The 15,636-nt window shown below is 38.6% G+C and overlaps 1 protein-coding gene across 2 annotated transcripts; it reads left to right on the plus strand.

The window, feature by feature from the left end:
• Positions 1 to 596: 596 nt before the first annotated feature.
• Positions 597 to 9,072, plus strand: MTX3 (metaxin 3). Of its 2 annotated transcripts, XM_032847732.1 has the most exons (9): positions 597 to 691; positions 1,197 to 1,266; positions 1,633 to 1,709; positions 2,666 to 2,758; positions 3,336 to 3,518; positions 3,662 to 3,738; positions 4,261 to 4,418; positions 5,693 to 5,781; positions 8,370 to 9,072. In XM_032847732.1, the coding sequence occupies exons 1-9, from the start codon at positions 611 to 613 to the stop codon at positions 8,478 to 8,480; spliced, it is 939 nt and encodes a 312-aa protein (XP_032703623.1). In that variant the 5' UTR covers positions 597 to 610; the 3' UTR covers positions 8,481 to 9,072. The 2 variants fall into 2 exon arrangements, with proteins under 2 accessions (XP_032703623.1, XP_032703628.1); XM_032847737.1 differs by lacking the exon at positions 5,693 to 5,781 and having other exon boundaries at positions 8,370 to 8,475.
• Positions 9,073 to 15,636: the final 6,564 nt, after the last annotated feature.

The raw sequence follows: 15,636 nt of genomic DNA on the forward strand, positions 1-15,636 counted from the left end.
GTGGCAGAGAAAGGAGATATTCCTGTCTGAAAAAGGCAGAATTCACTTAACAAGTTTCAGTAATAGGGTTACCTCTAAGGAGAGTGGAGCAAGTGAACATGAGGGTGACATAATTAAGACTGAGAGTGGAATGAGACAAAAGCCAAGTGTATGGGGTAAGGCGTTGAACAATTATTGAGTGCCTATTGTATGTCAACTTATTTCTCCCTGTGTCATAATTTTTAAAAACACAACGATCCTGCCTATTTTACAAATGGGCTAGTTTAGGCCCAAGGTAGTAATGTTCAAACGGTCTGGAGCACACTTGACTTCCAGTAAATATTTGAGGACTGTCTGGCAAGACGTATCTTAAGGGCCAGGATTCTTAACCATTAGGCCAGGCTGATTCTAAGTGGGCTTTTATTTTTTATTTATTATTATTTTTAAATTTAAATTCAATTAGCTAAGGTGAATGCACTTTTAACCGCCCCCCCCCCACCTCTCCTTGCCACACCTCTTCACAGTCCAAAGGTACTTTTCCCTCCCTCCGCTCCGCCCCGCCCCGTGTTTCAACGTGCCGGAAATTGGGCCGCTAAGTACTTCCGGTGTAGCAAAGGTCGACCCCGGCAAGATGGCGGCCCCCTTGGAGCTCAGTTGCTGGGGAGGTGGCTGGGGGCTCCCATCGGTGCACAGCGAGTCCTTGGTGGTGATGGTGAGGCCGCCTCGCGGGCCAGGGCGCAGGAAAGATGGGCGGGGCCAGAGGCGCGAGGCTGGCTGGGTCTGGTCTCCGCGGCTCGCCGCGGTTCCCTGCGGCGCTGCAGGGCCGAGAGTGGCCGGGGAGCTTCTCGCTGCACTGCACTGGGTTCCTTACCCTGGAGTCACAGCCTGGCCTGTGACCCCGCCAAGGCCTGGCGGAAGAGTCATGGCTTTCCTACTTGGCTCCGAGTCTTCTCAGCCTTGCAGAGCTTTCTGGGCGGTGGAATGAAAAGCCAAAGCTGGGTGCACGCGCGCCCAGCTCTGCACCCCCCGACCTTTGGGGGACCTTTGGGGGGACAGAGTCCCCGAAAGATGGGCAGCTGACGCTCTGCTAGACAGCCGGAGAGGAACACAGCCCGCGTGTCAGGCGTTTCTGCCTTAGGGGGACCAGGCTGTAAAGTTGCTCTGTAGATTTGCGCTACGTACTCAAGCCTAATGTTTTATTGCAAACTTTGTTTCAGGCTTATGCCAAATTTTCTGGTGCACCCTTGAAAGTCAATGTCATAGATAACACCTGGAGAGGTTCAAGAGGTACAGTGTAAACATTTTAATACACTTTCCTGCTGTTTTTGAAATTACTCCCCCTTCCTCGATGAATTTAAACCTGTGAGGCATGCAGCCATGGAATACCTTGGGGTTTAGTTTCTTCTTACGATGACCTTGGCTGTGTGTTGCTTATGGTTTAATCATTCTGAGTAATACTTTAAAATATAAGCGAGATCAATGGAAATTACGAGAAATGACAGTGTTCTCCAAAACTGCATTGTGAAATTGCAAAAAACTAAGATGAGCGTACTCATTTTCCCCCTCCAAATGCAGCTGTAGTTTTTAGGGGACCAGAATCCCTTCAGAGGAAGTAGAAACATTTCCTTGTATGTGAACTGTTTTTGGTTATAGGAGATGTACCAATTTTGACAACTGAAGACAACATTGTTTCTCAGCCTGCAAAAATACTAAACTTTTTAAGAAAACAGGTGGGTGGTTCATTTTTAACATGTTCCCTGCATGTTACTTAAAAACAACAAAAATAAAAACATTGTAAAGTTTTTTTTTAATTTTTTTAAATCAAATCAGTAGATAATTGGAGATACCTCAGGTTTGGTATAAAAGTGGACTTGAGAATTACTGCTCTGAATCACGAGTTGTATTGTGATATGAAAGTTATATAGTGAAGTACACTCAATTTATATTTTCATATACTATTCTGGATTTAAGTTTAGACATAAGCAGATTCAATGAAGCCATCTTCACGATTACACTTACTGATACGATTGTCAATTTAGTCACAAGCTGCTACACACTTTCTGCTGCATATGACATCTGAGTTCCCACCAGCTAGCAACTATTTTATTTTTAAAGAACACTTAACTGGAGAGTTGCAATTAAATGTTTCATGAAGTAATGTATCTAAAATGGGCAAGCATGTAAAGATTTGTATAATGTATCCAGAATATTTAAACATGTAAAGACTTCTATAAATACCAAAGTTATAATTGGTTTTGACAATACTTTTCTTAAAAAAGTCAGTCCTATGTCAACAAAATTTAGAACTGTTTTAAATTGGGGGGTTTTCTTTCTTTTCTCATGGGGAAAAATGCATCCAATTAGAACTTCTTCCTTATTGTTAAAAATAATAGCTTCTATTTATTAAGTTTGCACTATATGGCAAGCATTAACAAAACTTAGGTCATAAATAATCATTAAATAATAGCAGTTAAAAAAAAAAAACAATATTTATTGACCTTACCGTGTGTGTGATGTTGTGCTAAGAACTTTATTTGCATCAAGCTGCATTTGTCACTGATTTTGTATTTATCGTTCTGCCTTTTAATATCATACTTGCCATTTTTGAGGAAGAATATTATTTAGCTTCCCTGTTTTCGGATGCCCTTGACTTCTCAAGTTTTTTTGGTTGTATGTTTTCTAATAGAAATATAATGCTGATTATGAACTCTCAGCAAAACAGGGGGCAGATACCCTGGCTTACATTGCTCTCATCGAAGAGAAGCTTCTTCCTGCAGTGGTGAGCATTGGTATTGTAGTGAACTACTAAAAATATACTTCAGTCTATTTAGAAGGAGCATAGTGAAAAAGGCTTAAGAGAGGAAGTTTCATGTATGTATTCATCTTGATTCTATGTTACTGTGCAACTGGATTGTTAGACATTCAACTAGGACATGAAACAATGAAGTGAAAGATAATGTCATTTTGGAAATAAATTTATTTATGGAAGATGGAGCTTGTTGCTCCCAAGTATAGAATTCAGCTAAGTATAACTCATTCAACAAATATTTATTGAGCGGATATATGCCAGGCCTTGTTCTGGGTGCGTGGGATACAGCAATCAACAGATACATGTGTTTAAAATCTTGTTTTATACTTGAGTCATTCAAGTTGGGAAAGTTGGATGAAGCTACTTTAGACAAAGATGTTTATCAAAAACTTTCATTTGATCAGATGACCTTTCTTTTAATAAAAGAACATGCTTGTAGTGGGTTTGTTTTTGGTTTTGTTCTGGTTTTTTGATTGGAGGGGGTTGTTTGTTTTTTGTTTTTGTTTTGTTTGGTTTTGGTTTTTAGTTGTTTTTGTTTGTTTTGCAGCTTCACACATTCTGGGTTGACAGTGACAATTACTTTACTGTGACAAAGCCATGGTTTGCTTCACGAATTCCTTTTCCCTTGAGTTTGATTCTGCCTGGAAGGATGTCTAAGGGAGCACTAAATAGAATTCTTCTGACCAGAGGAGAGCCTCCTCTCTACCACCTCCGAGAAGTGGAAGCTCAGGTATGGTTGGCATTACTTTCAAAGCAAGGGACCTCCAGAGGAGGAACACGAGAAGCAGCAGAGATGAAAGTACCTAAATGCTTGCCTAAAAGGAGTTCTAGAGCGTCCTTCCTACTTTTGAATTGTTATTTTATCCTTATTAGATATACAGAGATGCCAAGGAGTGCCTAAATCTTCTGTCAAACAGATTGGGAACATCTCAGTTTTTCTTTGGAGATACGTGAGTGCATTCCCTTCAAAGTCATTCTGATGTTTTGTATGCATGTAGTCAATAAAGAGTTACCTAAAGCAAGTCCTCTTGCCCCCCCTTTATGAGTTTTTTACTTTAAGAAAAAGATTTAATGGATTATTCTAGTGAACTTTTTCTGTCCATGGTAATCAAACATTGACTCCATATGCTTGCTATCTGTGTGAATTTAAAATATCTAAGGCTCCTATCTAAAATATCTCCTAAAATATCTCTGTCTCCTATCTGTACGTAACACTTGTGAATAAACATGCATCTTTAATTTATAACTTTTCTTCTAAATAAAATAAATGGTTACAGTATTAAAAAAAACTACTGAATATAACCCTCATTCATTGCATCATTTTCATAAGCAAAAATATGTAGTAAACCTTTTAAAAGGCTATATTATATACCCCAGAATTGGCAGATGGATTTGAGAAAAAATATTTTTAACATAATCCCAAGTTAGTATTTTCCTATGTGTTTTTTAAAAAATCCTTAATTTATTTTTAGGCCATCTACCTTGGATGCCTATGTGTTTGGTTTCCTCGCGCCACTTTATAAAGTACGCTTTCCTAAAGTTCAGTTACAAGAACATCTGAAACAGCTCTCCAACCTGTGCCGCTTTTGTGATGACATCCTAAATAGTTATTTTAGGCTTAGTCTTGGAGGTAAGCTGGCCCCTCTTCAGCTAATCTGTGTTTGTGTAGAATATCTGCATATTTTCCAATGGACGTATAAGCAAAATTCATGACTTATTGAAGAAATTTGTGTATTGTCTTTAAATGTTGAATTGTAGCACTTAAAACAGTTGCATTTTTCCGAATTTATTCCCATGTGTTAGTTCTACTTTAAATAGAGAAATAGATGTTTGCCTTTTGTCTGTTCTTCTAGATTTTATACATTTCTTGCCTCTTGTTCTTCTTTAAAAATTGCCCCTTTGAAGTGGATCATTTTCTTCTAAAAGTTAACCACAGGTATTTATTGAAAGATAGCTGCTGAAAGATAGCATTTATCCTAACACAAATGGGCAATTATTTTAAATGTTGCTTCTAGCGTTTTCCTGCGTGAACAGAAATCAGCAGCAGATTGATTTGGGGGAGGTACACTCCCATGATTCCACTACTTGAAAACTGATTGCATCAGACTGGAGGTATTGTAAATAGAGGGTACCCGTCACTTAGGATATGGTTCCTTGGGAGTGTGGAACCTTGTGCTTAAGTGATCAGGATATGAGATTTGTATTGGGAGAGTTGGCAGAAACTGTCCTTTTAAAGAAACAGAAGTTGCAAGGGTAACTGGCTTAGGGACAGTTTGTTTTTCAGGGTGGGTTTTGTGTTTGGTAGAGAGCGAGGGGTTAGCAGTTTGAGAGTCATGAAACTAAGTACCGTTCAGCCTTGTTACTCTGGGACAGTGATTAGCAAACCTGGCTAGAGGACAAATACAGAATTTTGGCTCCTTTGTCAGATTTACTAAATTAGCATCTCACAGGCATGGAGCCCAGGAATCTGTATTTTTTTAAGTCCCTCCAAATACTGGGAATGCCTGGTTGGGGGCCATTTCGGAGTCGCTGCCTTAGAATGCTGTCCCAGTCGTTGTGACTAAAGGCTTATTTGGTATGAGTGGGGAAAAGGTACAACTCAAATTTGAGAAGGCTATGAGGACTGCTGTGCTCTTTGACTAACTACACTTGCTAACTGCATAACACTTGGCTGTCTACTTAATAGACTAATTTAGTCTTTTTGTTTAGGGTTTGGTTTGGGAGCATTACTGTCTCTTTTAACTTTGCCTTTAAACCCATAATCATTTTTCATTTTGCCTGGTTTATTTATTTTTTTTGGAGGGTGGCATACTTGGGAGGGTGGAGAGACTCAAAATTCTTTCAGTCTAAACAGCTTTAAAGACTTTCAAAATTTTCTTTCTGATTTCTGTCCTGGCTTCTTAGGCATCTCTCCTGCTGGACAAGAAACAGTAGATGCAAATCTGCAGAAACTCACACAACTTGTAAATAAGGAATCCAACTTGATTGAAAAGGTCAAGTTTATTTCAACCATTATTTTATAGTAGTTTAGTATTTTCCTTCCTGAAATTAATATTGTGTAAGAGTTTATTTTTTTCATAAAGCTGCTCAAATATACATTTATTAAAGTTGTACATAATACAATGTTTTGAAGCCAGTAGTGGCCTGATTACTTTGATAGTGGTATTGGGTTTACTTTTACCACATAATTAGTGATTTTTCAAATTAGGAGACCCAAAAGCCTGGTCTTAAAAAAAAAAAAGACAAAACTAAAACACTTCTTTGCTTGTCTGTTTCTTTCTCTGAAGGATAATACTTCTTGAGATCATAAGCACCTGTGCTTGTCCTTTCTGAATAGCACTATGATGTCTTTTTCTTTCTTCTACTTAAACTGTGTTATTTTTTTTCTCCTTCCTTTCCTTCTCTGTTCTTAATGTCGCTTATGGTTTTTGGTGGTGGTGTTTTTTTTTTATCAGTGGGCATATTTTGCCACTTTGGGTTTGCTCATTTGATAAGAGAGATATTGAGGAAGTACATAGGGGAGATAGCCAGTAATGGAAATTTCAAAGGTGATTCTAGTTGAAAAAATACAAAAGACTTACGCATTTTCCCCCCAAATGTCTGATGAACTTGCTTTTTTTCTTATACCAGTGAATGATACTTCCCTTTTTCACTAACCAGTGAGGCACTCTGGCCTGATAGCACTGGCCCTCAGTTCCTGAGGTCTCAGTAACAGCACCGTGTTGTGTGAGCTTTTGAGTTGTCTCCCTAGTCCTCACAGCAGCTCTATGTGCGCAGCTACTCCATCAGGCCTGTTTTACAGATGAGGACAGTGACGCTTAGAGAGTAGTATATGTCACCTACCTAAAGTCATTCAGCTGGCTAGAAGCAGAGAGGGAATTTGAACTCTGGAGACTGGATTCCAGCATGGGCTCTGTAGTTAGTCAGCTGCAAATGAAGGAGATACATGGAACTCTGAATCCAGTACTAGTAGTACTAGTATCCAGAAACCTCTGCCTCTCTCTGGCATGACCATTCTGTTTCTTCTTACAGTATTTCATGTGTTGTTAGAACATGAGTAGTGAGTAGAACTGAGCAGAAAAATTGTAAAAGACCAGTACTAAAGTTTAGGTGGGCTGACTGCACGCCAAGTTTATCTTCTTAGCCCAACTCAGTCAATCCCGTGAGAGGAAATATGCTGAGTGTTTAAGTGTGGGTCATAGAAAGATTATGCAGATTGTTTTAGACACTTAACTGCTAGATAGGGGCCATCCAGTAGAGTTTTCATTTTCTCTGTGTGGCAAATTCATGACAGCCATGTAGAGGGAACCACGAGATATCTACCTGTGCGGAAAGGGCACCCAGGAGGCACCCAGTTGTATCACTTGGTACACTTCTATCTTGGGTCATCATCAATATATGAAAGCTTCCTAACTCTAAGTCAGGCACTCTGCTGTCCACCTGTTTCACATCTGCTCTCAGTGTGGTTCACTGTTGACTACCGGTGTTAGAACAACAAACCTATTGGCTACCATTGTTCACCATTTGGACAGAAAATCTAGAGCTTAAAAAAAGAAAGAGTAATATTTGAGGGACTTAATTCTTGTAAGAAAAAAGCCTGAAAACACAATTGATTCAAGGCGTTCACCAGGGATACTTTTTTCTATTGGAAAATTGAAAGTTAATCTTTTATTCTCTTTGCTTTCCTGTAAGTTGCATGTACCTCTATTGAGACATTTCTTCTGTGCTTTGTAAGAGCATCTGGAGGAGAGAAGAGAGAGTTTTGCTCTGCACATGCTCAAAACTCTAGAAAAGCCTACTTAGCAAGTGGGTAATCAGATGCTCTATGCTGTCGGTTTGGGATCCTTGGGAGCAACAGCTTTCAAGTCTCCTGAAGTTGAGCTGACAGAGAGCTCAACAGCAGGTTCTGAACCTAGCACTCTATTCCTAGGGCCCCTGCTTAAAGCTAGCTTTCTGAGGTCTGACTCAGTGTTCCAGGGATGCTAAAATCCTCCTGAGGGGCGCACAGGTCATTTTCACTGAGGCACTGAGGTCTAGTTGAAAGAACAGTAGTATTGGAATAAGAAGACCTGGGCTCTAGTTTCAGCTCATGATGCTAGCTTTGCAGTCTAATGCAAATCTCTTAACCTTTCTGAGCTCTGTTTTGCTAATGTGCAGAATAGGGAATGATCATCTTCCATTTTGCCTTCCCAGCTGTGTTGGCAAGATCAAAGAGGTATTGTACGTGAACATGATTTGTAAACTGGGGAGCTCCATGTGTGAGAAGTATTGCTTTTACACTTATTATCGTAAGATCTCTTAAATCAAGTTGTGATCTGGTTGAGTTCATTTTATGAAATTACTATAATTTGTGAAGGCATCAAAGACGAGCAACATAGCTTTTATACATATACTGAGTTAGCTGGTATTTGGGGTACATTTCAAATTCTTGAGTGAGTATTTGTAAGGAAAAGGTTTCTCAGGCAGTTCTGGAACCATATGGTTCTATACTCTTCTAGGATATGGTTTGGGTTGGGAGACCATAGTCCACACAAGTGGTGCCACCGCCATTAGTCAGATGTATCTTTTGTACGTTCCACAGATGGATGACAATCTTCGCCAAAGCCCTCAGCTTCCTCCTCGGAAACTGCCAACACTTAAATTGACTCCAGCAGAAGAAGAAAGTAATTCCTTACAACGGCTATCGCCCTGACAGCCCTCATGCTTTGTGTCCAAAGTCATGTGATTGTTGCAGTCATCTCTTACACTACTTATGTGAAGGCAAACAGAAAATGCCATTAGTAGGTATAAGGAAGGCTCTAAAAAGAAACTTTCTCTGACATCTAGTTTTTCTTAATTAGGAAGCTTGTATTTTAGCTTCGCAGTGCACTTTAGATAACATCAGAATGAATGCTAAATGAACTTGGGGAAAAAAGAAAACACACTGTACTGTATATTTAAACAACAACAACCTGCCTTAATCTTGGCAGATTTTTGCCTTTAGTTCACATGTTGCTGACCAAAACATACAATTCTGTTCTGAATGTGTGCTCTTATTTATTCAAGTTAATTTATTAATCTAGTTTTCTTAGAACAGTTTGAATATCTAATACGTGGCTTTTTGAGGCTTTTTTTTTCTTCTGTTTAGAAATTTTGATGCCAATTTTAGACGTTAGGGGAAAATGTAATATTCTCATATTCTATTTACTTCAGTAGAAAAGCCTGTATTTAAAAAGCAACGAGGAATGTGCTTTTTAATTATGTTCTCAGAAGTATAATCTTCTGGGCGATCAGTACTACACACACACACATATATATGTCTGAGAAATATATATGTATCACAGGTGGTTATATATAATATTCATCTGACTGTATGCACTTCAATAGAACATTGGTATTTGCTGATGTGTTCAGTTAAGGTTAGCAAGGATTCTTTTAGTTTATTGGACCAGTGGCAGCTTTAGACATATGTATTTGTAGTACATTTTTAACTCAAGTTCTCTCTTTCTTGGATTAATTTCAGGGGAACTGAGTATATTGGTCATCATTTATTATGCTAGGCTGTAAAGTCTTACTGAAAGTTGCCCAATTGTCAGACACTACTCTGCTAGAGTGACAGAAGTACCTACTGTGTGCTTGGTCCAAGTTCATCATGCTTGAACCAGTGTTCTTTTCATAAGACAACTGTCACATAGTCAAAAGCTTTATGGCAACTTATTATTTTCCATATAGTTGAACTACAGTTGAAGCATCTAATGGGATATTTGGAAACAGCGGTAGTTTTTAAAGAGTATTTTCTATTTATTGGTTGCCGACCTGTTAAAGGATTTGCTGTGCAGGTGATTTTCCTTATAACAGAATCTAATTTTAGTGGCTGAGGTGCTTCTGTTGTCCTAAAACCACTTCTGGTGTTTTTAAAATATAGGATCATGTTTTTGATTAGTGTCTCAAAAGATTACTCTGGTGCTCAGCAAATCTTACCACGTCGTGCAGAACCCCTCATGTTAAGAAAACAGCTCTGTAGTCAAGAGACTCGACTAATTGGAGCTGAATGGAGTTCAGCTGTGTTTGACCTAAATCCTCCCAGTTTGCTCTGTATTTAGGTAGCTCTTGATGTAGGAGTCTATAAGTCATTGTAAATATTTTTTCTTCAAAGTTTTAATTAAATGAGAAACAAGGTAGTCTTCAAAATCTTATCTGTTTGGATGTATTTAGGGAAAGTAACTAATGAGTTTCACATTACTTCTGCAATGGGTTTGTGTGCTTTGTATTAATTTTGTATTAGATTCCCGCAATCCAAAATCCGTATGAATATTCTATATTGAAAATCATGACCATAGGACTTACCGTCCTCTGGGATTGATGTATATTGGAGAAAGGTGGTTAACACATTAATCAGACAGTCTGTTTATGCTTTAGTTAGGGTTGGTCTTTTTCAGTTGTGATTTATGTTAAGCCTTCAAAGAAGCATTTGAAGTGGCTTAAAATTGTCAATGTACGTAGAACAGGACAATTAAAATTAGGTTTGGGAAAAATGAAAAATTGGGAAGAAAGAGCTATATCAACCCTAACAGATTCTAAAATCAAATGGTAAATTTAACTCCCAAGTTTCTCCATGGGCACAAAGATAATACTGGCTTATGTAGAGTTTTCTGGGAGTAAAACTACTAATATCCATGCTAAGGATAGTGTGTTTAAATTTTTATAAGAATGTAGAGATCGTGTTCTTACGTCACAGAATTCAGCCAATAAACATACTGTAACATTTCATGTTTTGAAAGTTTAATGAGAAGATAGCATTCTAGAATAACATGTATTTGTCATTTTTTAGTACAAAAGACAGCTGTAAATATGATTTACTTCCTTTTGGTCATTCCTGCTTTGAATTGCCTTTAGACTGGCAGTACATAGGCTAGGATGTTTCCAGACTACCTTTCCTAAGATGCAAAATGTGATTTAGATAAGTGAGAATTTATACGTTGGGATTCTTAGTTGAGCATTTTGAGGATAAGCCAGCAAGATGGCAGGAAGCTTTAACTGAGTATAAAGCATTCCAGGGATGAGCCGTGCATCGAAGAAGCTCTTAGAAAGAAACAACTTTTCCAGATTGGCCAGAGAGCTTGTGACCAGCCTGTCAGGATACGTTCTGGATAAAGTTTCAGTTGCTGAGGTAAATGGTACACAGTGTTTAACAAAATACTGTGAGCTACATTCTTGAGGACGTGATGGTGGAATATGACCAAAGGGACTGTGTTTGTGTTTATTTTTGTTGGTAGTATAGGATTAGAAAACCAGTCAGATAATTCCCATAAGATAAAGATCTTCCATCAGCGGACGGCCACCGGTCATCCATAAGATTGATCGTTTCTTTGAACACTAAAGACACTCTAAAAAGCATTGAGGATTGTCATTCCTTCACCATGGTTATTTTCCCCTGCAAAGATTGGCAACGATGAATTTCAGCTTAGGGTTGTTTGTATTATTTTGGGAGTACTAGAGAATTCAAGAGTTTTACAACAAATCCAAAGCATTTTGATTTGCATTTGTAATTTCTATTCATTTAATATTGCTAGATTTATTAATGTGAAGGAATCAGGGAGCTTATTTCAAACACAGCTAAGTTGCAGTTTTCAGAAGTCTACAAAAATGGAAAGAAACTAGACATCAAAAGAGGCAGAAACGTATCAATGATACAATCTCAGAAAACCAATTTTTTAAGGTGCCTTCATGTGATAATAGTGGTATTTAAAGTCAGGAGTCAGGAGTATGTTTTCTCAGAATCAAAAGCATACAGAAATTATTTGTCCCAGATGAAGAGGCCAGTGATTATGGATGAGAATTAACATTCTTGAATAATGGTATGAGAAAGTATACTTTGAGCTGGACATTTGTAGAGAGGGGAATGTTGTGATAGAAGAATATTCTTAGCAAAACAAAGCAGTTTCTTTAAAAAAAAAAAATGACAGGAAAACAAGTCATTTTGTATCCTGCTTATTATTAATGTGAAATTATACCATAAGATTTTTTAAAAACCATCTTTTAGTTCCCTGGAGAAGAAGGTGTGTTTTGGCAGATTATCTTGTTATTATGTGACTAGAGGGTTCTGTGGCCAAATAAGTTTGGGAAATTCTCTGTTACTATAGGCTTTTCTGAACCTTTGTGTGGTTTCAGTTTCTGAGAAGGGCCTATCTTGTATGCACTGTTTCCCTGATTTATTGTATAGGGTTTGTTTTTTGTTTTGTGGGTTTTGTTTTGTTTTCTTTACAATAGGTATCATCTGGGATTTTTATTCTGAGAAATATACTTAGGGAAGCACTGCCCTGGAGTGGTTTTGCTTGTTGGTGCTAATTGCAAAGGTTTCCTGTTGTCGGGTGCCCCTCTAGTGAGTGGTGATCAAAAATGGGAAGATAGGTTAGGACTCCCTTGGACCATGCAGTTGAAGGGAGGGGGAGCATGGGTTTAAACAGTTTAAGGCTCCTTTAACAGATTTAGGCTCCTTTGAGGCCCCTGGTCAGTTAGTCCCTTTCCCTAGAATCCCAGCTGTCTTGGAACAGCTGTGCAGGGACGTGACCAGGTGGCTCCAGAGAACTCAGCAGCATTTAGGAATCTCTGAGACAGTGGGGGCCAACTTGCAATTCTGGAACAAATTTTCAGATCATTTTTGGCTGTGCTTTAAAAGTGCCAAAAAGGTGATAGGATTTATAGCATTAAAGTCATATATAAGCTGCTGCTTTTATGCATATTTAAATATATATACATGTATATGCGCATATAGATGCACACACTGTTGTAGAAAGTTTACAATTGCTTCAATGACAAAGCAAAATAAATTTAATATTTTCAAGTTCTATTCTAGTCTGAAGCCATGTTCTAAACAAGGATTGTATGTTTGTGTGTACATTTTCTAGAATAAGGGTTTACAGTTTTCATTAAATTCTAGGGGCTTTGATATCCTAAAAACTTTAAACATCACTAGACCTCCAAATTTCAGAGGACCAAGTGTATTTGATTTCGTCTCAAAGTATAAAACTGGATCGCCAATCAGGCGTACGGATGCTCTTCGTTTCTTCTCTGCAGAGTGTACAGCTGCCTATTGGAACTTCACCGTTTGGATGTGTATTTGATAGAAAGCTCGCCTTTGGTCTTTGCATTGTGTAATGGTGAATATCTAGCCATGTGAAAAGCAGTTGGGTCTTTGCTGTGATTCTTTAGTTTTCCTCATGCAAATTCAGAGAATTGCCTTTTCATCATTTACTTCACGTATCCCGGATTCTTGGAAACCAAGAGAAATGACTTGCTAGAGTTTGCATCAGTCCTCAGCAAGTCATGCACTCTACAGAGGGCCGGGCTCGCTCCTCGTTCTTTGGACTGCTGGCTCCTTCGCCTGCAATGCTGGGGTCTCTTCATCAGAGAAGGAAGGCTGTACCCAGGCTTTTATGTTAATTTCATGAAGATGAGCTTTATTCCTCTTCTGACTTGATGTTTTAGTTTGTATAATAGGAAATTACATGTTTCCATTTTTCTGTGCATCTTGAAATGGAAATTGGAGGTGTTTCTAATGTCGCTTTGGCTTTCTAGAAGATGGAGCACAAAGAAGATTAAGAAATACATGTGTACATATATTGGTTTTGTTCCACCAACCTTTGGTAAATATTTTAAACATCTCTACTGGTGTACAAATACTATAGTTTTGTTGTAAACATCTTAAAGCAATGTTGGTCATAATTGAAATATTCTGGTCATGCCTAGTGTGAATATATTTCACTCAGAGATTATGTATAAATACCCAGAAGTGGTAGTGATGGTCAATGTTGTAAAGAATTTATTCTGATAAGTGAGAAACTGGATATAATGTCAAAATAGCTATTTTCACAATAAAATCTCAAATTGCCTGAATATTTATTAATTTCGTATTTAATGTTATTTATTCCCTGAGGTAAATATTTTCACTGGGAGGAATTTTTCAGCCATTGAAAGTGGTTATCCAGTGCTGGGAGTGAACTCGATAGGAGGCTGTTCTTTAGAAAATGTTTATTCTTTCTATGGTGAGTTGAGATCCCTTGTGCTCTTTTTACCCCATGCTGAGCCAGGTTAGAGGCCGCCTTGCTCAGGCGCCGGTATGTGAATGACTCAGCTCACACAATTTTTCAGGGCTACAGTTGGCTCATCCCTTTGGCCCTACAAATTTCTTTTAAATTTTCCCTTTTGCCCGCCTAGACAGTCCAGCAATATTCCATGTAACTGAATGGAAGGCATACACTGAGGAAAATGCAGTTTTAGTGAGGGGCTGGGGTGCATGTGATGGGGAAGATATTCATGTTGTTTTGCTGCCCCCCCTTTTAGAAATGAGGTAGGATATATGGGATAGAGAATCCCGTTAGAACTTGAGTCAAGTAAGGACAGCTTCCCTGAGTGGGTGAGTGTCTTTTTTATTTTTTAATTGAGTATAACTTACATATAGCAAAATGCATTGATCTTCCAAATAGAGCTGTCAGGTATGTAAGTCTCTCACACAAAAAGCTGGCTCCATCATTTATACTTCTATCCCCAAAGCACACAAATCTTAACTGCATATGAACTCTGGGTTCTAAGTGAAAGGTTCCTGGGGAAATTGAAGCAGAGGTAGTGATCGCGTGCTTTCTGCCAGAGAGCAGGGAAGAAGAGTTGCTACTGTGGGATAATGGAAGTCTTTTGAGGAAAGACAACTCTTTGGAATTCTAAAGCTGAGAACCACACAACAGAGATCTCCAGAACTTTTGTTTCTTAGTTGCTCAGCTCAGAGGTTCAACTTTGGTCTAGGGTTGTTTGGGGACTCTTAGTGTGACGTCCTTCAGTGGATGGTAGACTATGACATAAACTGTGCTCTCTTTTTCCTTTGCACTGATAGCAGCTATCCCTAGGAAAGCTTTGAAGTTTCACCATCTTGGGATCTCGTCCTAAGTGAATCTCCGTAGGAGGAACATTGAGATAAAGGGGCACCCGCCAGATCACCGAGTGTGGCAAAATGTGTTGGAGACAAGCATATATGACAACAAGAAGGAGAGTGCTGGGGAGGAATATAAGGATTTGTCTTTACTCAAAAGCAGTTTGTAATTCAGTTCCTAGGTGTAGAGCAAGGAGAAACTAGTCCCTTCTTGGTCAGACAAGAGCTTGAAGACAAAGCGTGAGAAAGCATGCTTCATTTCTCCAGGTACATTAGTCAGCCTCCTGGAATGAGTGAGACATCTGTGATGAAGACAGCTGAGCATCATCAAAGACATTTCTAATTTTTAATGCAGCCAAGTTGAAGCTCCAAAAGTTGTTCTTTTCCAAGTGAGACAGAGGCTATTCTATTTATCCTACTTTTTGAGAAAGCAAGTGAAAACAAAAGGAAAAAATTAACATTTATAAATACAATGAAGGATTGGTTCCTCAGATCCCACTTTGGGGAAGGTGGTGCTTTTAAGAGTTCACATCTTGAAAAAGGAAATCTTTTGGGATTGAAGAAAGTATGACATTGTCCAAATATCACAGTTAAGACCAAACAGATTTCAGTTTTATGTTAAATGCACGAGCAAACCTATTTATCTGAAGACTCTCAGCTTGTGTCTGATATCCCAGTTTTCTCCAGGAGGGGGGAAATTGCCTTTCGCATTTAGTGAACATGATTTGGTTGGTATTACGTACAATAGCCAATTCACAGAGTGACTACTGCTAAAACAGGTCAATAGGTTTAGTCAATAGGTTTCTAAAACAGCGTAAAGGGATATAGTAGGTGCAGAAATGAGGAGGAAAAAGAACCCAAGAGAAAGGGACTCTAGAAACGATGTTACTGGGGCTCTGGGGAAGAAGCTGGAGGGAATGTAGAAAGACAGTGGATGTCGGAGTTA

Source organism: Lontra canadensis, unplaced genomic scaffold, assembly GCF_010015895.1.
Source record: "Lontra canadensis isolate GAN:19392208 unplaced genomic scaffold, GSC_riverotter_1.0 scaffold4, whole genome shotgun sequence".
NCBI classification, from domain to species: Eukaryota; Metazoa; Chordata; class Mammalia; order Carnivora; family Mustelidae; genus Lontra; species Lontra canadensis.

Coding starts and splice junctions, on each gene's coding strand:
- MTX3 (XM_032847732.1), top strand. CDS start 611: ATGGCGGCCCCCTTGGAGCTCAGTTGCTGGGGAGGTGGCTGGGGGCTC. Junction 1,710..2,665: donor TAAACTTTTTAAGAAAACAG/GTGGGTGGTTCA, acceptor GTTTTCTAATAG/AAATATAATGCTGATTATGA. Junction 3,739..4,260: donor CAGTTTTTCTTTGGAGATAC/GTGAGTGCATTC, acceptor ATTTATTTTTAG/GCCATCTACCTTGGATGCCT.